At 41.6% G+C, this 25,804-nt stretch overlaps 1 protein-coding gene across 1 annotated transcript; it reads right to left on the bottom strand.

The window, feature by feature from the left end:
• Positions 1–3,156: 3,156 nt before the first annotated feature.
• Positions 3,157–24,812, bottom strand: etfdh (electron transfer flavoprotein dehydrogenase). Its single transcript, XM_063000588.1, has 13 exons — positions 24,763–24,812; positions 19,972–20,118; positions 18,149–18,378; positions 14,773–14,854; positions 14,552–14,670; positions 12,914–12,991; positions 11,919–12,065; positions 10,578–10,718; positions 8,636–8,779; positions 8,386–8,554; positions 6,111–6,293; positions 5,553–5,774; positions 3,157–4,654 (listed from the first exon to the last, which is right to left on the bottom strand). The coding sequence occupies exons 1-13, from the start codon at positions 24,791–24,793 to the stop codon at positions 4,491–4,493; spliced, it is 1,857 nt and encodes a 618-aa protein (XP_062856658.1). The 5' UTR covers positions 24,794–24,812; the 3' UTR covers positions 3,157–4,490.
• Between the last annotated feature and the right edge of the window lie 992 nt (positions 24,813–25,804).

The raw sequence follows: 25,804 nt of genomic DNA, 5'->3' as shown, positions 1-25,804 counted from the left end.
GTTTATAAGCGGGGATACGAATCTCTGTAGGGCTGTGATATAAGAGGACTGGAGTCTGATGTTCTTCTATTTGGCAGAATGTTAATCTTTTTTTAATGTTTACATTTCAGAGCGATCTGAAGAAAGCACAGGAGAGCGCACCTGAAGACAAAGGTAAGCTTCAATCTAATCATACCAGACTGTTATTTACAGAGTCAATGGAAACAGATTTTGCTCTGTAGCAGAGTCTCATCCCCACTGTTCCCTCTATATTCTGTTAATTTCTTGCTCAATAGTTTGAGTTCTTCTGTGTGTGTCATATCAAGTTTTCATCAGCAATGCAGGAATACCCCGGACAGGGCACCAATCAAACCCAAACATAGCTGTGTAGACACCCGGGCAGCTGATAGCTCCACTCCTGATTGGAATCTTGACTATGCTATTGGCTGGCTGGGTGTCAAAAAGTGTGCTAGTGTATTAGACAGCTGCATTGAAGTATTCACTCAAGGGTAAAGAGCTTCAGATAATGTTTACATCAAACATTAGATTAGAGAAACACGATCTGAGTGAGTGGTGGCATCATTGTTGGCGGTCAGGTTTGCGATTACTAAATGTTGTGCATGAAATCCTAAAGATCAACAGTTCTGCCAGAGTTTACACAAAACATGCAAGGTGCGCTGGTGGCGTAGCAGTGTGTTATTCTCACTGCCGAGACCCAGGTTCAAGTTTGCTTGGGCACTACCAAGACCCATTTTAAATTCTGGTTGGGCTCCATGGAGACCCAGGTTCGAGTCTGGTTGGACACCACCAAGACCCAGGTTAAAGTCTGGTTGAGCACCACTGAGACCCAGGTTAAAGTCTGGTTGAGCACCACCGAGACCCAGGTTAAAGTCTGGTTGAGCACCACCGAGACCCAGGTTAAAGTCAGGTTGGGCACCACTGAGCACCACCAAGACCAAGGTTAAAGTCTGGTTGGACACCACCGAGACCCAGATTAAAGTCTGGTTGAGCACCACCGAGACTCAGATTAAAGTCTGGTTGAGCACCACCGAGACCCAGGTTAAAGTCTGGTTGAGCACCACCGAGACCCAGGTTAAAGTCTGGTTGAGCACCACCGAGACCCAGGTTAAAGTCAGGTTGGGCACCACTGAGACCCAGGTTAAAGTCTGGTTGGGCACCACTGAGACCCAGGTTCGAGTCTGGTTGGGCACCACTGAGACCCAGGTTAAAGTCAGGTTGGGCACCACTGAGACCCAGGTTAAAGTCTGGTTGGGCACCACTGAGACCCAGGTTCGAGTCTAGTTGGGCACCACTGAGACCTAGGTTAAAGTCTGGTTGGACACCACCGAGACCCAGGTTAAAGTCTGGTTGCTCACCACAGAGACCCAGGTTAAAGTCTGGTTGCTCACCACAGAGACCCAGGTTAAAGTCTGGTTGGGCACCACTGAGACCCAGGTTCGAGTCTGGTTGGGCACCACAGAGACCCAGGTTAAAGTCTGGTTGGGCACCACTGAGACCCAGGTTCGAGTCTGGTTGGGCACCACTGAGACCCAGGTTAAAGTCAGGTTGGGCACCACTGAGACCCAGGTTAAAGTCAGGTTGGGCACCACTGAGACCCAGGTTAAAGTCTAGTTGGGCACCACTGAGACCCAGGTTCGAGTCTGGTTGGGCACCACTGAGACCCAGGTTAAAGTCAGGTTGGGCACCACTGAGACCCAGGTTCAAGTCTGGTTGGTCAACCTCGAGACCCAGGTTAAAGTCTTAGTCCAGTGTGTTCCTCCATATGTCATAAAACAATAACCCTCTGGTTCTTCTATCTTGGAAAGAGTGGAAACTTGAGCTTTAGAATCAGCTGATCAAATTGTATTTCATCGAAAAGAAATTTTGATGTTAAGCTTATAGTGAGGTTGCATTTTTAATGTGGACACTATATAATACAGCCAAGACACTCTCCTTCAAGTATGACAAAGATTTGATTTCTTATAAATTAAGTATAAACAGGCATATACAGAATAGCCGAATATGAAAAACAAAACAGCTCAGCTGTGACATTTAAGCCCTTAACTCCATATTACCATGTTAATGAATTTGGCCTTTGTAGTGTAATAATGTTTTAAAAGTCCAGGTAAACTGCAGTCTAAAAAAACACGGTCTCAACTGATTGGGGCCAGAGCAAATGAACCATAAGCGTGAAAATGCCCCAAGATATTTAGATCCCTTTGACCATCCCATTATTGCACAAATTAATGCTGCCTGAAAAATCTCTCATTACAGCTATTGCAAACGAGATGCTGAAGGTCAAGCAAAAAGTAAAGGAGGAGAAGGAAAAAGAAAAGATTTACTACAAGATGTTCGCATAGACGCTCAGGAGTAACGTCGTTGTATGCAGACCTACACAAGTGAACCGTCATCTGCTCTAAAATCCTCTGGTGAAGTCACAGCCAGGGATTCTCAAACCTGACAGATAAGAAGTTTAAACAAGAGAAGAGGATCCATCATGGATTACATACAGTACTTGAATATGTTGTGGCTTATTAATGTTAAAGAACAAACATATTAGTATGTTTTAAAGGACATTGGTTGATCCTTGGTTATGTCCAGACTACTGTAATAGTTCAAGCAACAACAATACTGACCTAGCTCGGTTTTTTGCCTTGTATTTATTTAAGTTCACTGTTATTGATTTAATACTGTACAAGCAAAGTTTCCAACATGTCTGTATCAGCGTAATGTAATAAAGTCCAACCAAATCTGAAACGAACCCAGGTTTTATTTGGTAAAATTAATTTAATTTATTCTACCAGCACTTTACAGTACAAACCGTAATACGAAAAGATCCTGATGTTAACATTTATGTATATCAGTTTTTGTATATCATGTTTCCCTTGATTACTTTTGATATGAAGGTCCTACTGAGTTACATTCCGTATTCTTTTTCCTCATTAAACTGAGCATACACCATATGGCCGAATACAAGTGGACACCCCTCCTAATGATTTAGCTATTTCTACCACATCCATTGGTAAGAGGTGTATACAAATTATGTAAGGTTAATGATATGCATTTAACATTGTAGCAAGCACTGAGCACAAAGCATGCTCTGTAAAGACTTACACTGATCAGCCATAACATTAAAGCCACCTCCTTGTTTCTACATGCACTGTCCATTTTATCAGCTCCACTTACCATATAGAGGCACTTTGTAGTTCTACAATTACTGACTGTAGTCCATCTGTTTCTCTGCATGCTGTGTTAGCCCCCTTTCATGCTGTTCTTCAATGGTCAGGACTCTCCCAGGACCACTACAGAGAAGGTATTATTTAGGTGGTGGATCATTCTCATCACTGCAGTGACATTAATGTGGTGGTGGTGTGTTAGTGTGTGTTGTGCTGGTATGAGTGGATAAGACACAACAGCGCTGTTGAAGTTTTTAAACACCTCACTGTCACTGCTGGACTGAGAATAGTCCACCAACCAAAAATATCCAGCCAACAGCGCCCCGTGGGCAGCGTCCTGTGACCACTGATGAAGGTCTAGAAGTTGACCAACTCAAACAGCAGCAATAGATGAGCGATCGTCTCTGACTTTACATCTACAAGGTGGACCAACTAGGTAGGAGTGTCTAATAGAGTGGACAGTGAGTGGACACGGCATTTTAAAACTCCAGCAGCGCTGCTGTGTCTGATCCACTCATACCAGCACAACACACACTAACACACCACCACCGTGTCATTGTCACTGCAGTGCTGAGAATGATCCACCACCTAAATAATACCTGCTCTGTGGTGGTCCTGTGGGGGTCTGGACCATTGAAGAACAGGGTGAAAGGTAAAAAGGTATGTATGGAACTACAAAGTGCTTCTATATGGTAAGTGGAGCTGATAAAATGGACAGTGAGTGTAGAAACAAGTAGGTGGTTTTAATGTTATGGCTGATCAGTGTAGTTTGACTAGTTGTGTGCAAAGGAGCCCCAGTTTCATTTTCAGAGCCCTGATCTCAACCAAACTTAACACTTTTGGGATGAATTAAATTTGGATTGTAAGTCAAGCCTTCCAACAACAGTGCCTGACCTCAGTGACTCTGAATGGGCACAAATTACAACAGACAAACTCTAGTCTTGTACAAAGACTTCCCAGAAGAGTGGAAGATATTAAAGCTACAAAGGAAAGGGGACCAGGGAAACAATTTAATATAAATGCCCATGGTTTTGGAATGGGATGTCAAACAAAATTGTTGTCAGGTGTCCCAGTATTTTTTTTTTTTTTTTTTTTTTTTTAACCATATTGTGTACATTCACAATATCATTTAAGTCACACAAGGCATCGTTTCACAAATGAACACACACCGGCAGATATGGAAATATTATTTTCTGTCAGAACATTAATACAGACCTCCTTCTGGAAGCTTCCTACCTGTTGGTGTTCCCAGCACTAATGTTTTATGAGTGTGTAATTAAGCGTTCCTGAAAAAACTGCAAAATAAGGTAGGACAAAACAAACGTCATGATATGATCACATGCCGTTATAGGCAGGACCCCCACTTCCTTCAGGTACCACCCAGTTGATGTTCTGGCTGGGATCTTTAATGTCACATGTCTTACAGTGCACACAGTTCTGGGCATTGATCTGTAGCCTCATGCCGTCCCCTGACTCCAGTGGAACATACTCATACACACCTACGAGAGAGAAAACCAAATGGTCAGAATCAGCGGATCTGGTCCACATATCAGACTTAGCACAGTTTCTACGCTGGCTTGAGAGCGCAGTGACAAGTGCTTCCCCAAGCTAGGCTGACACCCCGACTGGCTCCGGTGAGATTTAAACCCTGGACATCCAGACCTCTGTCACTCAAGCTACACAGATTTATAAAAGTAGTAATATTTAAGCCATTCTTTAAATACACTGATCATTCTAAATGGTAGATTCAAAACTTAAGGTTTGTGTTAAGTGATTTAACATTTTTCATTCACGTAGCGTATGAAATATGAGGAGCAATATGAGGCGGTCCTAGCAATCATACAGCATCATAATTAAGTTAGTGTAACAGACTTTTCTGTGGTTTAGTGTGCTGACAATGTTTGATGTATGTGTTGATGTGCATTTTGTCCCTTTTGGAGATTTTATAGTCAATTAAAAAGTGTGCTTCTCTACACATGTAATCATCTCTCTGTGCTAAGTCTGTGCTAAAAAGAACAAGCCAGTAAAGTATTTTGCTCCCGATAGTTTGTTTATGTACAGTGTATTTCTTTTTTTATAAACTTAGCAAACTCTAAAGACACTTGGTTACATTAGCAATCAGTTAAAAAAAACTGAGTTTGGAAAACTCCCTATCAATACGGTTGACGCGGGGGTGGGGGTGTCAAAACCCAGACGAGTATTTATGTATCAGTTAAGGTAGGCTGTGCTGTGTATTGTAGCTTCCATTGATTCAATCATTTAATTTCAATCATTTAGTTTAGTGTTATTTAATGACAGGTGAAATGTGGCACTTGTGTTTAAAAATTCGTGAAATCTGTAATTTTTAAAAATCGAAGTTTACTACAAGGACAGTAAAGTGATAATGTAGATAGATACCTGCAGGACAGAACCTCTGTTCAGGACCATCATACATGGCAAGATTCTGTGCTACAGGAACACTGTCGTCCTTCAGTGTGAGGTGAGGAGGCTGATCATGTTCGTGATTGGTCCCACTTAGCGCCACTGATGACAGCAGGTCAAAGCTTATTTTTCCATCAGGCTTTGGGTACTCGATGGGCGTGCAATCCTTGGCTGGCTTTAGCTGGGCAGAATCCAGACCTGTAACGAAAAAGCCTTTTTAATCAGTAATGTAAAGGCGGTAATAATAGAATTAGTGACCCACTTATTAGATACAATTGCCTTGTTGCTAAATGTACTGGACATTTTAACATCAGATACTTCTACCAATAAGGTATACAATTACTGAATGTGGCCCATTCAGTGATAGGGCATCAGAAATCAGCGATATATTCTGTCAACAGAAAAAAAACACTAGGCATGTCTTTGTGTTATGGTTAGCTAAGAATAGTAGTCAGTAAGCACTGAATGTTACTAAATCAAAGTCAGTGTGATTATGAAAAAGAAATAAAACAGAATTTCATTAAGTTCCCTCACCACAGTGTTTAAGTGTCCATGGCTCTTTTCCTCTCAGTATCCAGTAGAAGACTCCAGTGTAGAACATCCCCCCGTACAGACCAAAATAGTTGTGGAACGATGGACGAATGTTCCTCACGGCATACAGTTCCTTCCACACCCAGGAATTCTTCAGATTATTCTCATATTCAGGAACATACAGACCTGATCAAAAAAGCACAGAAAGGTTTCATGTAACTGCTTTGAATTTATTTGGTAAAGTCTTTGTAAGATTAACCTGGCATTCACAAAGAACATGAGACATGCATATTATAAGCAAGTTTCCATCAGTCATTACATATTTGTGTTTATTCTGGTTCCTGTAATGGGGTATCAGTGGTATGAACATTGCTGTAGATAACAGTTTTACATACATACCAACATATACACTGCTCTAAAAAGTTTAGGGAACACTTAAATCACACACTGGTTCCTGAATTACAGATTAGGGTTAAAACTCTTTACTAATATAAACTGTGTTACTTTGTTGATAACTAAATGATGTAACAAGCCCACAACAGTGAATTAGCTGCAATGCAACACTACACAATGGTTAAAATAACAAGTTGCTAAACAGCCCAATTAAATAATCTCCCATAGAATCAGGACAATTAGTATAACAGGTAAAATCCAAAAAATTAAAAAAAAACGTTTGTTGCATCCCAAACTAAGCTTCTGGTGAACGAGATCAAATGGCAGACATCAACACTACGTCGATATTTTATGACATTAATAATAAGTGCTGTGAGAGAGTAACTCGGTCACACATGTCACATCAAAAGCTACTATGGAAAGGATATGAATCTCTTAAAATGGTAACGACTTAGTAAAAAGAAGAAGAAGAATGCCTTCATTTTATATTTCAAAGCACAGGATCAGGCATTGTACGGCACCCCTGGAGCAGAGAGGGTTAAGGGCGTTGCTTGAGGGCCCAACAGTGGATCGAACTTTTCGGTCGCTAGCCCAAAGCTCTGCCACTAAGCTACCACTGTCCCTAACAGTTATGATCACTCAAACAGTAGAACAGGCAAGTATATGCTTCCAAAACACCCCAAATGGGCCTCAAACACACAATTCCTGGATTAGGAGGCCAGTGGCCTAACAGATAAGGCACTGGGGCTCTACCTGTTCTAAAAAGGTTCTACCTGTTACATATACATAATATACACATCGTGTCAATGAAAAGGCACTTATAGATGGATAGATGGATAAATGGATGGATGGATGGATGGATGGATAAATGGATGGATGGATGGATAAATGGATGGATGGATGGATAAATGGATGGATGGATGGATGGATGGATAGATGGATAGATGGATGGATAGATGGATAGATGGACGGATTATTATTATACAAACAAGAATCTGTATAACCACAACAACACTCAGACAACACACTACAACAACAGGACCTGAGGGTACATATGGAGGTGTTATTTCGGTTTGAGTACACAAAGTTTGTACCACTAGCTTGAATAAAATTAAACTCCATATCCATAGGATACACAAAAACACACTAAATACACACTAAAACGTGTAAAACAGACAGAAAAGAAAAATATCCTATTAAAGTAACGCGACACGGGAGCTACCGAGTAGGCAGCCACAAGTTATTTTTGTATGCATTTGTATGCAACTTAAGGGTGACTCAAACTCAGGCTGCTAATTAAAAGACTGGTCTTCGTGATTAAAAGAGGGTTTGTTATTGTGGCACAGTTGGCCAAAGTTTGAAGTTGCTTTGATCTTTTCTCTTTTGCCAAGCTGATCTAAAATCGAGGTCGACCGGGCCTGATCAGCATTTTCTCCTACCTGCCACAGACTAGTGTATGATGTACATTTTTAATTGCATAATGTAGTGCAACTGCCTGGAAGCATCTGCACTGGATACATTTCTGTACTGGTTACAGGGCAGCTGTAGCCTAGTGGTTAAGGTACTGGACTAGTAGTAATCAGAAGGTTGCCGGTTCAAGCCCCACCTCTGCCAGGTTGCAACTGTTGGGCCCTTGAGCAAGGCCCTTAACCCTCAATTGCTTAGATTGTATACTGTCACAGTACTGTAAGTCGCTTTGGATAAAAGCGTCTGCTAAATGCCGCAAATGTAAATGTAAATTTCTAGATTCATTAAGACGAGTCATACACCTCACTGAGTTGGTAAAGCTAAAAATAGAAGCAGATCTGTTTCAGAAAAAAATAGATTAGTTAAATAAAAAAGAAACACTTTTGGTGTTAACTAGCCTTGAGGGAATAACACTTACCAGCTGTGTCAGAGTGTAGGTTCTCATCAGTGAGTTTTTTAAAGATGCTCTCAGCTGCCAGCATGCCGCTCTTCATGGCTGTGTGTGTACCTTTGATTTTGGGGACATTCATGAAGCCTGGGCTGCAGCCGATCAGAGCACCTCCTGGGAAGGTCAGCTTGGGCAACGACTGAACAGAGACAACACTCGAATCAAAAATGACAGGCATGCAGCAACAATAAAAAAACATGTGGACAAACTGCCTTAGTACCTGATAGCCTCCCTCGTTGAGAGCTCTGGCTCCGTACGCTATTCTGTTCCCTCCCTCCAGAGTGGCAATGACCGACGGGTGGTGCTTCCAGCGCTGGAACTCTCGGAATGGACTCAGGTAGGGGTTGGAATAGTCCAAACCCACCTACACAAGAATATTGTTAGATTTCAGAAAAAAACACAATACTGTTTTATAATAGCAGATGGGAATTTTGAAGCTGCATACCCATGTTTATAGAACACCAGGCTATAACAGCCTGGACTGTTCTGTAAAGGCTTTTCACAAGATTTTGGAGTACGTCTGTGGGAATCTGTGCCCGTGATAGATCACAGAACATGATCTGTAAGTTCTGAAATGCATTTAGGTTAAAGCTGTTGATAAAACACTCACTACTGCTCAGTAGTTCCAAAATGCCGTGAAAGCCGCATCAATGCAAGAGCTGTTCATTAGTTTTTAAAAAAATTGCATCCCTATTATCTGCATTTGTTTAGCCATAGAAACTCCATTAATTCCATTAAGGTCCTGATAATCACTTAGTTAATGGTTAACTGTTAACCGACAAGCTTATAGCAATCTTTCTAAATATAAAAGAACATCACAGAGGGATGCGTCACAGGAATGCAGTCGGTAGCAAACAAGTGCTGACAAAATATATTTTTATGTTTTACCACCACTTTATCCTGGCAAAGGTTACAGTGGGTTTGGTTTCCCTGGAATCACTGGGCAGACTATAGTAACACACCCCACACAGGATTCCAGTCCATCGCTGGGCCTCTGCCACCTTCCCCTCAGACATAGCCAATCATCACTGATTCGAAATCTGGATCCCAGTGGTAGTGGGATTTCAGTGGGCTAGTTCAATTTACCACTGCGGCACTCAAGCTCCCTTAACTAAATACTGTATGTGAATTTATGTAAAAATACCATCAGTATTTTAAAGCTTTTATACCAGAAGATGGAAAATATCAAAATTATTTTTGTAAAATTACATCTGCAGTCATACTCCATACTGACACAAATCAGCTTCACAGAATTTACGGTGTAATAGTTTTGTTGTTTATGATATAAACTGTATAAATGAATAAAAACAAAAAAATCAGACTCCAAAAGCAAGGTGCACAGGGCTGGCACATGCGCACTAAAGGTTCTTTCTCCCTACAGACTGCAGTTGCGCTATTAATTGGAATCAAGCTTCAGCTGTTGGAAATTAATTTAAATGACATTTTAACTGACAGCATTAATTGAACGATGACTTTTATGTCGGGTTAACTATTGAAACACCTGGTACTTAAGTTTAAGATAACCATTAGAATGTCAAATCATTGCTTCAGTGGTTAAAAGCATATCTTCCTTGGACTCTGAAGCAGTGGTGATGCATTCTCTAAAGTGATAAATAACAGTACATCATATGTCTGACACAAAAATGTGGTTTTAATGGATTTTGAAAGCATGATGCCAAATGTGAAAATCAGTGGAAGATTATGGTCTGGGGTCATTTGTAATGGTTTGGGCCACTTAGTTCTACTAAAAGGGAAATGAAAATGCAACAACATACAATGCATTTTTAGTATAAGCAGAGCTCCTGACCACAGCCCCATCAAACCCATTGTTTTCAAACAAAATTATGAATGCTCTTGAGGTAAATCCCTGCAGTAATTTCCCAAAACCTAGTGGAAGACGTTTCATAAGAGTGGAGGTTAACTACATATTAATACTCATGGTTCAAATATGGTTCCATTAATATTAATACATGGCTGTTCAGGTGGCACATTTATGTGGTGCTTCTATTTGCACTATTTGGGCATAACAAATAAAAGCCGACAATAAGAAACTTCAATTCCGATCAAAGAAGTCAAAGAAGACCTCAGAATTCCCCCAAAATCCATACAAATGTTTCACTCGAACCATGTCAGTGAATATAACGCTTGTTTGATGTACTTACCACAAACCCCAGGGCCACCAGCGGTTCTCCCTCATTTAGGTGGTACAGGAAGGAGCCACCATACGTGTTGCGGTTTAAAGGCCAACCCACTGTGTGCTCTATCCGGCCCGGGGCCCATTTCTTTTCATCTATAACCCACAACTGGGACAAAGAAAGAAGTGTTAACATCACATCATCATTACAGGAGCGAAAATGACATTTGTCCTGTGAATGTATGCATTTTTAAATAAAAAAGTCTATGAAATAAAAGTGAGCGATATAGGAAAAAAACATGACAATACTGGAAGACATTTTTATAATGTACAATATTCAGGTTTTCTAACAAGGTGTAAGAAACTTTAAACACAACACACACAGGTGACATCTCAAACTCGTGAGTTCGAATTTCGGCTCTGCTACCGGCAGGGCGCCTACACAGACAGCTCATTCGCAGGGAGGGTGCCAGAGGGGATTTCTCATAACTGATGCAGTTATGACCTTTGATGGCACCTGTCCACAAACGTGGGATAATGGAATCAGGGTGTGACTCTCAATGTGCAAAGCTGATCCATATATGAACTCTCCTCGTGCAGGTGAAAAGATGCATTTGGCTACTGCACACATGTCGAAGGGGGTGTGTGTTAGTCACGGTTTTCGTCAGTCAGGAGTGGAGGTCAACATCAGTAGAGGGGAAGCGTAATGCAATTGGGTAATTGGATACAAATAGATTAAGAGGGAATTGGTGGGAAAACTGCAAAAAAGCATATTTAGTTTATTTATGTATTTTGAACACTTGTATTTAGGCAGTTGACAGATGTTTTTATCCAAAACCACTTAGAACTCATACAGAACATTTAGGGTTAAGAACCTTGCCCAGGCGCTTCACAATGACAGCTTGGCAATGGGGCTTAAACCTTGACCTGATGTAGTCAACAAGCTCACTATTTCACCATAATGAAATCAATGTATTGCTGTTTGAATGTGCTCACTGCAACTGCTGATGGCCAGCAGTGCCGATAAAAGCCTTGTCAACCTCTAGCATGCACTTTTTTAAATATTAGTGGACCACTACTGCCCATAAGTCAACATAGTTGATTGGTCAGTTAGTCAGTCCTCCCCCAAAACCTCCAGAGAACGGATCCTACTGTTACAGTAACGTGAAGCAGTGGAAAATAGACACAGCTACTCCACCACAATAAAGGGAGTCCTAGCTTCAAATTGTAACTATATTTGCCGTGCCACACTGTCCAGTTAAATTATTTTATTGTTTTATTAAAAAAATGACAAATTTATATGATAAATATAACAAATTTTGTTACTTTATGTCTTGAAACTTAAGTGTGACCTGGTGAGATGTGTTACCTCTTTAAGGCCAATGGCGTAGGTCTGAGGCTCACAGTTTTCCCTGAGGTTGAACTGTTTGTACAGCTGCTTGGCCAGATGCCCATGGCATCCTTCCCCAAAAAGAGTGACCTTAGCATGGAGCTCCATGCCTCTTTCAAACACGTCCTGCAGGAGACACAAGGAATCAACAATGAGCCTAAGATATCATAATAATTATGTTGCTGACAATTGTTTGTTTATTAGGATTTTAACGTCATGTTTTACACTTTGGTTACATTCATGACAGGAACGCTAGTTACTCATTACACAAGGTTCAGCAGTTCACACAAGGTTATATCAAACACAGTCATGGACAATTCAGTATCTCCAATTCACCTCACTTGCATGTCTTTGGACTATGGGAGGAAACCGGAGAACCCGGAGTAACCCACACGAACACGGGGAGAACATGCAAACTCCACACAGAAAGGACCCAGACCCCACCTGGGGATCGAACCCGGGACCTTCTTGCTGTGAGGCAACAGTGCTACCCACTTAGCCACCGTGCCGCCCTGTTGCTGACAAAGCTACCTCAGTTCATTTATTATTATAATATGGCAACATGCTGTCCTACTTTTTAATGATTTTTTACTGCGTTGGCTAATATGAGAATCACTTTCAGCCTGCAGGAAAGCCTGGGTAAATCTGGCTAAAGTAGGACGCTCGAGTGGCGCGTTTGAATCTGAATCTCAGCAGAGCCACCGACTTAGCCGGTCGTTGTTGGTCATGTTTGAGGTGAAGGTCTGAAAGTTTCCCTTCTTGCTGCCACTGCATAATGTGATCTCCAGGACTGGTCTGGCTCTCCTTGATCAGATGGGGGGCTGTGCAAGTGGCAGCAATTCCCAATCAGGAATAAGAAATGACTAATTTGGGAAATAAAGGGGAAAATCCTGACAACAAAGTGATGTCAAAAGTATTTTGGAATGTACTGTGCAGAAGAGCTGGAAAAGTTGGGGGTCAGAAAAGTGACAAACCTTTGGAGAGCCGTCTTTAGCGATGCCCACATCATTGGTTGCTATTCCTTTTACGCTTCCATCCTCATGAAACAAAACCTGTAAAAGTAGGAGCACAGACAGGTAGAGGGTTTTAACAAATGTCGCTGTGTGTAATTATATGTGCATGATACTCATCATAACAATATAAATAGAAAGCCAGCTAAATCTTTATACACCTTTAAGTAAACCATAATAAAATCTGTAGATCTCTAGACAAAAAAGGTACAGTAGCACAATTAATAACATTTTGTGCATTTTCCCCAAATTAGCCCAGCCAATCTGCTGCATCCAAGAAGGGTGTATATTCGCCTGCCACATACTCCCTCCGATGTGTGTGCACTTCACCAATCCCTTCTTATTCTCCCATACTTTAATGGATTTGCGTGTATGGAGAGCCACGCCACGATCTCTGCACTCCTCCGCTATCTGTACAGGCACACTGGGCAACCAAGCTCCTTACACAATGTTGATAACCCAATCCCTTAGTCCGGTCTTTCCCACCCAGCAGACTGGAAGCTAATTTTGTCTGCTGCAGGCATTAGCCAATTGTGCCTGCTAGAGAGAGCCCAGCCGACCGGAAGCAGACATGAGATTCAAACCTAGAAGCTCAGAGTCTCAGCGCTGGTGTGCTAGCGGATTATCCCTGTTCATAATTATAATTTTTTAAACCTACCTTTCCACTGATTTTGACCCAAAGTTCAAGCTGCAAATTGAGTGGAGTTTTGGAATTTACCGTATAAAATACAAAAATGTTAATTTATATTTTGATCCCACCTCTTATCTGTAAGTAAAAAAATTTTTTGTCTATTTTTATTTATGCATTTTCTCCCATTTTTCTCCCAATTTAGTGTAGTCAATGTGTCTTCCACTGCTGGGGATCCCTGATTGCAGTCGAGGTGGGTATATTGCTGCTCACACCTCCTTCGACCCGCACGCAGCCCTTAGCGAAACCCTTTTTAACCTATGCACTCTGCACAGGCGCCTCTCTATCTGCCTAACACAGTCCTAACACAGCGTATGAAGACCCTACCCACATAGTCCAGTCATCCTGCCCTAGAAGAACCGCGTCTGCTGCAGGCACTGCCAATTATTTCTGCTAGATGAAGCCCAGCCAACCGGTCATAAGTTTACATTTTAAATTCTTTCCACCTATAACCATGCAAAACACAGACATTGTGAACTTTCAGTCATATCTCTTCTAAGATTTTCAGGACCTTTCGTGGTGGTTTGTTGTTTAAAATGTGTTTCATGGTTGGGGCTGTGTTTGACCTTTAGGTGCTGCAGGATTAAAATGTAATGTTTTGTAGAAAAGTAAGTCAGTCAGCCTGGTCAGGCTTTATCATTACTACTAAAAATAAAATTCTCTACACAGAAAACATCTGGCATTTTGACCACCAAAACCTGCCTGATCAGCTTCATTTTTGTATACTAGGCCCAGATATTAGTCACTCTTAGTAAATTAGAATGATTCTTTTTATGTTTTGTATTTTACTTACAGTACTGACAGTTTGGTAGCTATGAATAAGTGTACAAACCCCCATTGCGTGTGCTATGATTGCAAGGCACTTAGAGACCATTCAACAGATTGTGCATGATTGTGGGTTGTGATTTTCTGACCTCAGATGCAGCGTAGCCTGGGTATAGTTCAACCCCGAGTTCTTCAGCCTGCTCACCCAGCCAGCGTACAAAGTGACCCAGACGTACAATGTAGTTCCCGTGATTGTTCATGGGCAGACCTGGGAACAAAAAAAGAAAACATGAATACAGGAGTCTAAAGACAAAATTGCTATTACATGTGGTTGTCATTCTGGTGTGTTATACAAGTCATATTACTGTACCTGGCAGTATTGGAACAGGGATCCTGTATTTTTCAGTAAGAATGGCAAATCTGTCTTCTGTAACTGGTGTGTTTAGAGGTGCCTGAAAAATAATACCAGGTTAGAGATTTGTATGTACAGGATGAGAAAGGTCTGAGAATTCTTAATCCTAATTAACAAAGCAAACAGCTACAGCATTTAGTTCTGAATGCCAGAATGACTGTTCTAACGATTTTAGAGACATTTGGTTTCCATTCACTCTTCAAGGATTCTTATATGAATTTGTAATCAGTGTCATTAACTTAATAACTTTTTGTAAAACCCATATTAAGTCCTGCTATTTCTTTCTCACAAGCTGTTTAATGCCCAGTTCACACTACACGACTTGATCTCTTGTAATCGGGAGTCTTTTAAGTCGTGGTTTTCACACTACACGACTAATCGGCGATAGGGGGTCACACACTACACGATCTATCACCAGGAGGAATCTCAGACTAGTCTATCTAGGTTGCAGAGAAAAACATTAATAAGAAAATAAAAATTTTTTACCAGGCACTAAAACACAAAATGAACTTGTACACAAACGCCCCCATGTGGAGGCTTTATGTTACATCTTGTAAACCATAGTGGGACCAGATCATTCTCATTAATTAAGTATATTTCGTTTTGTGCTTCGTTTTGATGCATTGTTTGTGTTGCCTGGGTTGCAGTAAAAACCATGGACAAAATGTGGGTCACTTAAAAAAAAAGTAAAAAATAAAATAAAACAAACCATGGTTTAGAGGGTCAGCGCAAGAAAAAAAATTACCTAAGGCACCAGTTAACGGGCAATTAAGATTAGCCAGTTCACAATTTATATGTTGTCTCTGAGTCTTAGTTTCAGTGTTTTCTGTGCTGTTTGTGTGTGGCGTCAGTACAGTGCTTTGTCTGTGTCTCCATGTCTGTTTCATGTATGTGACCTGTATGTGACCTGTATAGCATATGTGTTGTTTCTGTGTGGAATCTGTGATATAGTCTGTCTCTATAGTAAGGCTTTGTGTCTGTGTGACGGCTGTGACCTGTACAGCGGCTGTGTTGTCTGTGTGTGGAATCTGTGATATAGTCTGTCTCTATAGTAAGGCTTTGTGTCTGTGTCATGTCTGTGACCTGTACAGAGTCTGTGTTGTCTGTGTGTGGAATCTGTGATATAGTCTGTCTCTATAGTAAGGCTTTGTGTCTGTGTGACGTCTGTGACCTGTACAGCGTCTGTGTTGTCTGTGTGTGGAATCTGTGATATAGTCTGTCTCTATAGTAAGGCTTTGTGTCTGTGTGACGTCTGTGACCTGTACAGCATCTGTGTTGTCTGTGTGCGGAATCTGTGATATAGTCTGTCTCTACAGTGAGGCTTTGTGTCTGTGTCATGTCTGTGACCTGTACAGCGTCTGTGTCTGCAGCTTTATGTCTGTGTGTGTGTGGAATCTGTGGTGTGACGTGTCTCTGTGTTTTTGTGTCTGTGTGACGTCTGTGACCTGTACAGCGTCTGTGTTGTCTGTGTGTGGAATCTGTGATATAGTCTGTCTCTATAGTAAGGCTTTGTGTCTGTGTCATGTCTGTGACCTGTACAGCGTCTATGTTGTCTGTGTGTGGAATCTGTGATATAGTCTGTCTCTATAGTAAGGCTTTGTGTCTGTGTGACGTCTGTGACTTGTACAGCGGCTGTGTTGTCTGTGTGTGGAATCTGTGATATAGTCTGTCTCTAAAGTAAGGCTTTGTGTCTGTGTCATGTCTGTGACCTGTACAGAGTCTGTGTTGCCCGTGTGTGGAATCTGAGATATGGTGTGTCTCTATCGTGAGGCTTTGTGTCTGTGTCATGTATGTGACCTGTACAGCATCTGTGTTGTCTCTGTGTGGAATCTGTGATATAGTCTGTCTCTATAGTGAGGCTTTGTGTCTGTGTCACGTCTGTGACCTGTACAGCGTCTGTGTTATCAGTGTGCGGAATCTGTGATATAGTCTGTCTCTACAGTGAGGCTTTGTGTCTGTGTCATGTCTGTGACCTGTACAGCGTCTGTGTCTGCAGCTTTATGTCTGTGTGTGACGTGTCTCTGTGTTTTTGTGTCTGTGTGACGTCTGTGACCTGTACAGCGGCTGTGTTGTCTGTGTGTGGAATCTGTGATATAGTCTGTCTCTATAGTGAGGCTTTGTGTCTGTGTCATGTCTGTGACCTGTACAGAGTCTGTGTTGCCCGTGTGTGGAATCTGAGATACGGTGTGTCTCTATAGTGAGGCTTTGTGTCTGTGTCATGTCTGTGACCTGTACAGCATCTGTGTTGTCTCTGTGTGGAATCTGTGATATAGTCTGTCTCTATAGTGAGGCTTTGTGTCTGTGTGACGTCTGTGACCTGTACAGCTTCTGTGTTATCGGTGTGCGGAATCTGTGATATAGTCTGTCTCTACAGTGAGGCTTTGTGTCTGTGTCATGTCTGTGACCTGTACAGCGTCTGTGTCTGCAGCTTTATGTCTGTGTGTGTGTGGAATCTGTGGTGTGACGTGTCTCTGTGTTTTTGTGTCTGTGTGACGTCTGTGACCTGTACAGCGTCTGTGTTGTCTGTGTGTGGAATCTGTGATATAGTCTGTCTCTATAGTAAGGCTTTGTGTCTGTGTCATGTCTGTGACCTGTACAGCATCTGTGTTGCCTGTGTGTGGAATCTGAGATATGGTGTGTCTCTATAGTGAGGCTTTGTGTCTGTGTCATGTCTGTGACCTGTACAGCATCTGTGTTGTCTCTGTGTGGAATCTGTGATATAGTCTGTCTCTATAATAAGGCTTTGTGTCTGTGTGATGTCTGTGACCTGTACAGCGTCTGTGTGTAATATGTGATATAGTGTGTCTCTATAGTGAGGCTTTGTGTCTGTGTCATGTCTGTGACCTGTACAGCGTCTGTGTCTGCAGTTTCATGTCTGTGTGATATCTGTGGCATGTGCGGCCACTTTACTGTCTGTGTGTGTGTGGAATCTGTGGTGTGACATGTCTCTGTGTTTTTGTGTCTGTGTGATGTCTGTGACCTGTACAGCATCGGTGTGTGGAATCTGTGATATAGTGTGTCTCTGTAATAAGGCTTTGTGTCTGTGTCATGTCTGTGACCTGTACAGAGTCTGTGTCTGCAGCTGCATGTCTGTGTGATATCTGTGGTATGTGCGGCCACTTTACTGTCTGTGTGTGTGGAATCTGTGGTGTGAAGTGTTTCTGTGTCTGTGTGTTGTTTGTGGCATCTATGGTGTGACATGTCTCTTTGTCTTTGTGCCTGTGTGTGTGATGTCCATGATGTGTGTGTGTGTGGCATCTGTGGTGTGGTGTGTATCTGCGTCACTGTGCCTGTGTGTGTGATATCCATGATGTGTGTGTACATGTGCAAGTACCCCTCTCTCCTTCCAGTCTGGGAACAGCTCAAAGAGAGAAGAGGGTTCCAGACAGGCCCCAGAAAGTGTGTGAGCTCCGATCTGAGATGCCTTCTCCACAACACATACTCTCAGGTCCTTCTCATGCTGACTGGCCAGCTGCTTTAGTCGGATGGCTGCTGAGAGGCCAGCAGGGCCGCCACCCACGATTACAACATCTGCCTCATCTGCAAATCGCTCCATGTCCACACCTACAAAACGAACCAGAAACTATCTTCCTTAACATATTTAAACACATGGTTTTTCGACCTGGCCACCAAATATGATGCAATTATACTGTACATGCTTGTTAAAATTACAATTTTATGACAATGACATATTATGGATATTAACAGTTTGATAAAGTTGACAGGTGACAGAGTGATGTAGCTGGCACACTGGCTGTCACACTGCAACATGGAGTACAGGTCACTGTCTGTGAGAAGTTTTGCATGTCCACTAGCTAGGAACTCTGGTTGCCCTCCACCTCCCAAAAACAAGCAATAAATAAATAAAAGAGTAATATGACTTGGTAGCCGACTGTACCTCATGACAGATCTGTCATACATTAAAAGCTGTTGAGACACCTTGCCCACAGTCAGGTGAGCTTTACATCCCTATTGGTTTAGAGCACTGTTTTTCAAACCCTGGGTCGCGACCCAAAACATCGATTGAAGAGAAAATATTAATAATTAAAAAGACAAATTTTAACAGGCTTGTACATGTATGCCCCCATGTGAAGGCTTTACGTTACATCTTGTAAACCACAGTGGGACCAGATCATGTTTATTAATTAAGTATTTTTTGTTTTGTGTTTTGTTTTGATGCATTGTTTTTGTTGCCTGGGTTGCAGTAAAAATCATGGACAAAATGTGGGTTGATTGAAAAAGTTTGAATAGGTGGGTGCCCAGGTGGCCCAGCGGGAACTCCCCGAGTTCGAAACTCAGCACTACTACTGGTCGGCTGGGCATCCTAGCGGGCATAATTGACAACACCTGCAGCGACCAATTGGCCATTAAAGTCTGCAGGGTGGGGAAAGCCCGGACCAAAAAGTGGGTGGGGTCTTTGATGCTGTGCAAGGACCCTGGTTAGTAGCCCAAGGCACCTGTACAGGAAAAAGAGGAGCCTGGAGATCAGGGCAAGACTCTGACGTGAATTCTGGCCGCACTGATTCACCGAAAAGTACATCTTATATTTACGTTTTTGGCATTTTAGAAGACGCCTTTATCCAACGTGACTTACATTACAGTTACAGTGTACAGTCTGAGCAATTGAGGGTTAAGGGCCTTGCTCAAGGGCCCAACAGCAGCAACCTGGCAATGGTGGGGCTTGAACCAGCAACCTTCCGATTACTAGCCCAGTACCTTTACTGCTAGGCTACAGCTTGCCCGAAGTATGGGCGAATAAAAAGGAATTGTGGACTGTGCACGCATCTGAGTGTGAGGCAGGCACCCTCCTCAGGTACGAGCGGAGTCTCCAGCAGTGGAAGATGAATTGACTACACTAAATTAGGAAAAAATGCATAAATATAATATAAAAAAAATCAAGGCATCAATTAAGGGGCAATTCAGATGAGCCAATTAGCCAAAAGGAACAATTCTGACAAACATACACAAAATGTCCATATTGTGACCAATATTACACCAATATGACTCCATACTGTGACCAATATGACACAAAAGTAAGTGTCAAACCCAAGTACCAAAATCCATTTTGCTGTGCAGCACTCACTCTAACAGCTCTGCCTCCCTATGTCTGGAACTGACATAAAGTTCACCAAAACAATCCAGTTAGCAATTACTGACCTTCCCATCGTGGATCCTTGTCTCTAGGGTAGATGGTATAATGGGATGTAATCCGTGGCACTGAAGTAGACGAGCTTTGTCTTGTGTAGAGCTGAGAAGCCACTCGCTCTGTCTGAACTGCTTTCAGTGCACGTATACATTGTCGTGCTGCAAAGAAAAGAACATTTTAAACCAGCAGCCTATCTAACAAAGCAGAAGTAAGTTTTAAACTAGTAATCTCTGTCTTACAATGCTTCCTCAGGGTGGTGACGCCAAAAGGTTACTTTAAGCAGTGTCGAATCAGGACTCTGGTCCCATGAGGCAGCGCTTGCCAGAATTTTTATTGGAATAAATAATGACAGCACTTTCTAAATGTAGATGCTGTCCTTATTCCACCTTAGTTCCTTACGCCGAACATATTTTCTATTTCTGATTTTTTTTTTGTTACAAGTGGCTGTTAAGTTTAATGCATTTAAGTTAGAACACTAAACTTATGATGATAATGTTTTAAAATGTTAATATAAATGACACTTGAACCTAGGGATGCATCAATACCATTTTTTCCCAACCGAGTACAAGTAAAAGTACATGTATTTTTGTACTTGCCAATACCGATACCTATTTAGAATACCGTTTTTTTTAAAAACAAAAACACACGTGAGAAGTGACGAGAAGTTTAATGATACCACGTCCAAAAATGCACGTCAACAAGTAGCGACTGATCAAAGTGTTTGTGCGCTGACGTGATGAAATCAAGGAGGAAAAATAAATGAATTTGAGTGGATTTGGCAACACGAATAGCATGGATTGTTCTGTAGTGAGTTGGAGGTTAATAAATATTTTTGCAATGTTGGTGTTTTGTTGTTATGTTTTGTAGAGAACGATCAGGTCAGAAATACTGTAAAACGTGTGTGTGCCGGTGTATTGTGATATAAACTATATTATCCCCCTGTCCCACCTGTTTACACTCCTCTCCTGCGCTTCCCCTCACACCGTATCCAAATGTAGAACCACTTTCATCAATTAGAGACCCTGCACACAGAGTTCTGCACAATCATCCTAAAAGTACATAGAAACACCACAAACAATGTGTGCAAGGTCGTTTCCCATTTATTATAAACATACAGAAAAGAGCAATCAAATTTTGGAAACATCTAAAAGAGAGCGACCCACAATTGTATCATTATAAAGCTCTGCAACACCAAGAGCTGAGCAAAGACACCAGTCACCTCATCCAGCTGATCTCTACTAACACACACGGATACACCTACACATTACTAACACACCATCACATCACTAACACACACTAACACAATAAAGACTGGACAGGGGAACAGGAGAAATCTGCAAACCGTATTAGAATAAACCAAACATTCAGAATTACACAAACTCTGATTCTGAATTATTGGGAAACTGAAACCAAAGTCCAAGTGTTATTTGGCCCTTAACAGAACAGATTATCTGAGCACAGTGTAGGACCCCAAATTGAGAAAAACCTTGATGAGGTACAGACTAAGCGCACACAACCTGGCCGTGGAGATGTGACGACACACACAGTCCTGGCTGCCGTGAGAGAAAAGGCTGAGTCAACAGAGACAAAGCTGCACTTCCTCAACCAATGCACCAAATATCACCACATTCTGACCCAATTATTTTTTTTAATTAACACCATCATCACCAACTTAAACTGCCCCACCTACTGGGGGAGCACAGAGAGAGATGCACACTAGCAGCACTACACACACGGGGTGAGGGACAGTGGGGGACATTTGGTACTATTACTGTGGATGTTACTATTGTATACAGTTGTTACTGTATCTGTAACTACATATGTATGTATGTATGTATGTATATATGTATGTGTATATATATACATAAATATACAGTATAATATACAATATACAAATGTACAAAATGCTACTGGGGAAGAACAGAGAAAGCTGCACACTCCCAGTAGTGTAGCTGCACAGTGGGTGACCATGTAACATACACTCAGCAATTGTTACTATTTTACATATTGTCCATATTTGTCATGCCAAAAAATCTTCCTTTAAATTTTAGTTTGAGAGGGTGTGTGTTTGTATGTAATTACACAAACACTCAGAATGAATTGTCTGATTTATTGAGAAACTAAAACTAAAGTCCAGGGTAAAATGCAGTGTTATTTGGCCCTAAACAGACACTATAGTTCAGCAGACTATCTGAGAACAGTGTCCGACCCCAAACTGAGAAACACCTTGACAAGGTACAGACTGAGTGTGCATGACCTGGCCCTGGAGACGTGACGATATACATGGTCCTGGCTGCCCCGAGAGGAGAGGCTGTGCCAGCAAATCCCACCACAATCTGTCCCAATTCTTTCCCAAGTTCAAAACCATCATCCCCAACTTTAACTCTCTCCCAGACCCCTACAAAGTGCCCCACCTAATGGGGGAGCACAGAGAGAGCTGCACACTAGCAGCACTATACACACTAGTGGGGGTAAATTCGGTTCATTTTATGGACTTGGGTTAATCTGAGTCACTCAGTAATGTGATCCGGTTTACTTGAGTCTCCCCCACCCCCACCCCCACCCCCACCCATCCAATAAATAACAATTTAAAACTGAAAAATATGCAATTTAATTATAAGTTAACCAAAATTAAAATATGTTAAATTTAGAACTACAACCAAATACTGGGTTCGATGCCAGGTGGGGCGGTCCGGGTATTTCTGTGTGGAGTTTGCATGTTCTCCCCGTGTCCGCGTGGGTTTCCTACGGGTGCTCCGGTTTTCTCCCACAGTCCAAAGACGCAAGTGAGGTGAATTGGAGACACTAAATCGTTCATGACTGTGTTCGATATAACCTTAAGAACTAATGAATCTTGTGTAATGAGTAACTACTGTTCCTGTCATGACTATAACCAAAGTGTAAAACATGACGTTAAAATCCTAATAAACAAACAAACATTGCATTCGTTCACAAATGCAGGCTTTTTGAACCGTGGGTCCAAAAGGGTGGCTTCTGCCAGTACATGGACATTTTCAATCTGTCCAAATCGTTTTTCAATTTCTGGTGAGTCTACACACTCGCCTTGTGTACTTATGCCAAGTTCACACTACACGACTTTCCCAGTCGTCAGGTCGCTGTACAGTTCACACTACACGACTGAATCTTTTGCACTCGGGAGTCTTTCAGTCAGTGTATATTTCACACTACACGACTGATCGGCGATCGGGGGTTTCACACTACACGATTCATCACCAACTGGAATCGCAGGTGAGCTTCTCTACGTTTAGTCACGAGAACAAACGCGAGAAGTGACCAATGGTTTAATGATACCACGTCCAAAAATGCACGTCAACAAGTAGCGAGTGATCAAAGTTTGTGAGCTGATGTGCAGCGTAAAATCAAAGAGGAAAATAAATGAATCTGAGTGGATTTGGCAACACAAACAGTATAGATGGTTCTGTAGTAAGTTGGAGGTTAATTAATAATTTTGTAATGCAGCGTGGGTGTTATGTTTTGTAGAGGATCAAATCAGAAATACTGTAAAACGTGTGTGTGCCGGTGTATCCTGATATAAACTATATCCTCTCCTGCATTTCCCCTCACGCTGTATCCTGCGTTCTCATTGGCTGTTCGACATGTCACTCATTTCCAGTCGTACATCTGAGATCAGATATCTGGCTTGCTAGAAAACTCGATCCAGTCGTCGAGCGGTCGGCGAGCCGGTCGGGTCGAGTTGTTGGATAGTTCACACTTAGCGACTGAGAGCCGAGTTTTGATCGCCGAGCGAACGCCGAGTTGCTCCCGACCCGGAAAATCAATCGCCGAGCGAAATCTGGCCAAAAATCGTGTAGTGTGAACCAGAGCGGTAGAGAGAACATAGATCTATCTACGGCTCTGGTGTGAACTAGGCATTAGCAGCAGCCAATCAGAGGACTCATAGGATCCAGGTTAATTGAGACCTCGGACTCGTTATTCCTGATTCAGTACAAAGATTCGAATCATTAACCCGGGTGATTCACGAACCGCCCGTTTCTAATACACACACTCGCACACAGGTGAGGGACAGTGGGTGGGTGATCATGTCACACACGTACTCACACATTTTTTTATTCTTATTACAATTTACATTTAGTATTAGTGTTACTATGTATACATTTGTTATTATTTGCACTGTTTTGTAGTATTATTATTATTTTATTATATTTCCTAAATCTGTAAATGAGCTTTTGCAATATGAATGTCCATATTTGTCATGTCAATAAATCTTCTTTTGAATTTGTGTGTGTGTGTGTTATACTGCGTGTTCCAATCAGAACTCCCATGATATTTATGATTCCCGCAGGTGTATAAAACTATTTACCTTTTACTGTATTTATGCAGAATTTTATATAAATAACAGACTGAAATTAACGCTGACAATAAACCCCCTCACTGGTCTCCTGTTGTAACTGAACTTTGCCCTAGTTTTAGCATGCTAGCTGTCATGCTGAGGTGAGATATCCAGGGTTAGAAGCTACATAACCAGGAAAAACAAAACGTATATAAATATATATTGATATATAAATACATTTTATATAAAGCCTTGACTTCATTAAAAGCCATTTTTATTTTAATTTAAAAATATACACATTAGAAAACACTAGCCAGCTGGTAGCAAGCAGCCACTGGGTAAATCCCAAATCAGCTAAAAGTTCAAACGTAGACTGGCTACATAGGGTGTGCGAGCCGTTAGTTTAGCACTATGTAGCGCACTTAAATAATGAGCTAGAACACAGCCCGTGCCTCAATGAAACTAATAGTCAAAGTCGCGGTGACATTACCTTGAAGAGTGTATCTGCCGGATGAAAACATGGTTAATGTGTATGGTTATAAACTGCTGTCCGAGTGTTAAATAAACATTAAAACAGCTCCGGGAAGATAAACTATGGAAGCAACTTTAGCTAGTACGCCTGGAAGTAATATCACCCCTGCAAACAAAATAAATCTTGTCCTTCTACTGTAAGGATATTCAGCGAGTCTGAACTGAGAAATACTCCATACCGCCGCCTGCTGGGAAATGCTTCCTTCACGCGCTTTTGGGTTTGACGTAAATACGAGTTTCGGAGATTTCATCTACAGTGGGTTAAAAGTTTGCATACACATAAAACGAATATTTAAATACTTTGCAGAGCTGCTACTGCTTTGAACTATTCTACATTTTTTAGTGTTACAGCTTGGCAACATTAAAATTGACTTTAATGGGATTGTGTGTGTGTGTGTGTGTGTGTGTGTGTGTGTGTGGGGGGGGGGATATGACAACACAATAAAGGGGGGATATGACAACACAAAAACAGATTATCATTTTGGTGATGTAAAAGGTTCTATAGTGCATGTTTCGTTGTGGCATTTCCTCCTTTTTCTAGATCATGACTCTAGTTTGTGACCAAACCAATTGGACTGAGCCACAAACTTTACAAGAACCACAAACTACATCCAACAAAGGGCATTTACACTCATATGCCAGAAATATCACTTCTAGGCAAAATATATCATTTCTAGGCAACCTCAGATTTCAAGATAATCTACATTATAGTATAAACAATTTTTGAAAGGACAAATTACAGTGGTACCTTGTAACTCAACGTCCCCTAAACTCAAAATCTTTGAAACTCAACACCCTTAGTTGAAAAATTTGTACCCTTAAACTCAACGTTTACCTTAAACTCAACATGTTCAGCTTTAAAAAAAAAAATTGCTTTATTTAATTTCAAATTAACAATGAACAACTGCTTTGCTCAGTGCTTGGCTTGAGCGGTGTGGTAAAACGTCATCAAAGTGCGTATATGAGACGAATATACATTTGTGTGGAATAACCGTTAAATC

This window comes from Trichomycterus rosablanca, chromosome 8, assembly GCF_030014385.1.
Source record: "Trichomycterus rosablanca isolate fTriRos1 chromosome 8, fTriRos1.hap1, whole genome shotgun sequence".
Taxonomy (NCBI): domain Eukaryota; kingdom Metazoa; phylum Chordata; class Actinopteri; order Siluriformes; family Trichomycteridae; genus Trichomycterus; species Trichomycterus rosablanca.
The sequence above is the reverse complement of the archived record's forward strand: the minus strand, read 5'-3'. Positions and strand labels throughout refer to the sequence as shown.

Excerpts from the sequence above, each read along its gene's own strand:
- etfdh (XM_063000588.1), bottom strand. The coding sequence starts at position 24,793 with ATGTTTTCATCCGGCAGATACACTCTTCAAG. Across the intron at positions 18,379-19,971 it reads CAAGGATCCACGATGGGAAG|GTGTGGACATGGAGCGATTT; the intron begins GTCAGTAATTGC and ends TTCGTTTTGTAG. Across the intron at positions 8,555-8,635 it reads TCAACGAGGGAGGCTATCAG|TCGTTGCCCAAGCTGACCTT; the intron begins GTACTAAGGCAG and ends GTCTCTGTTCAG.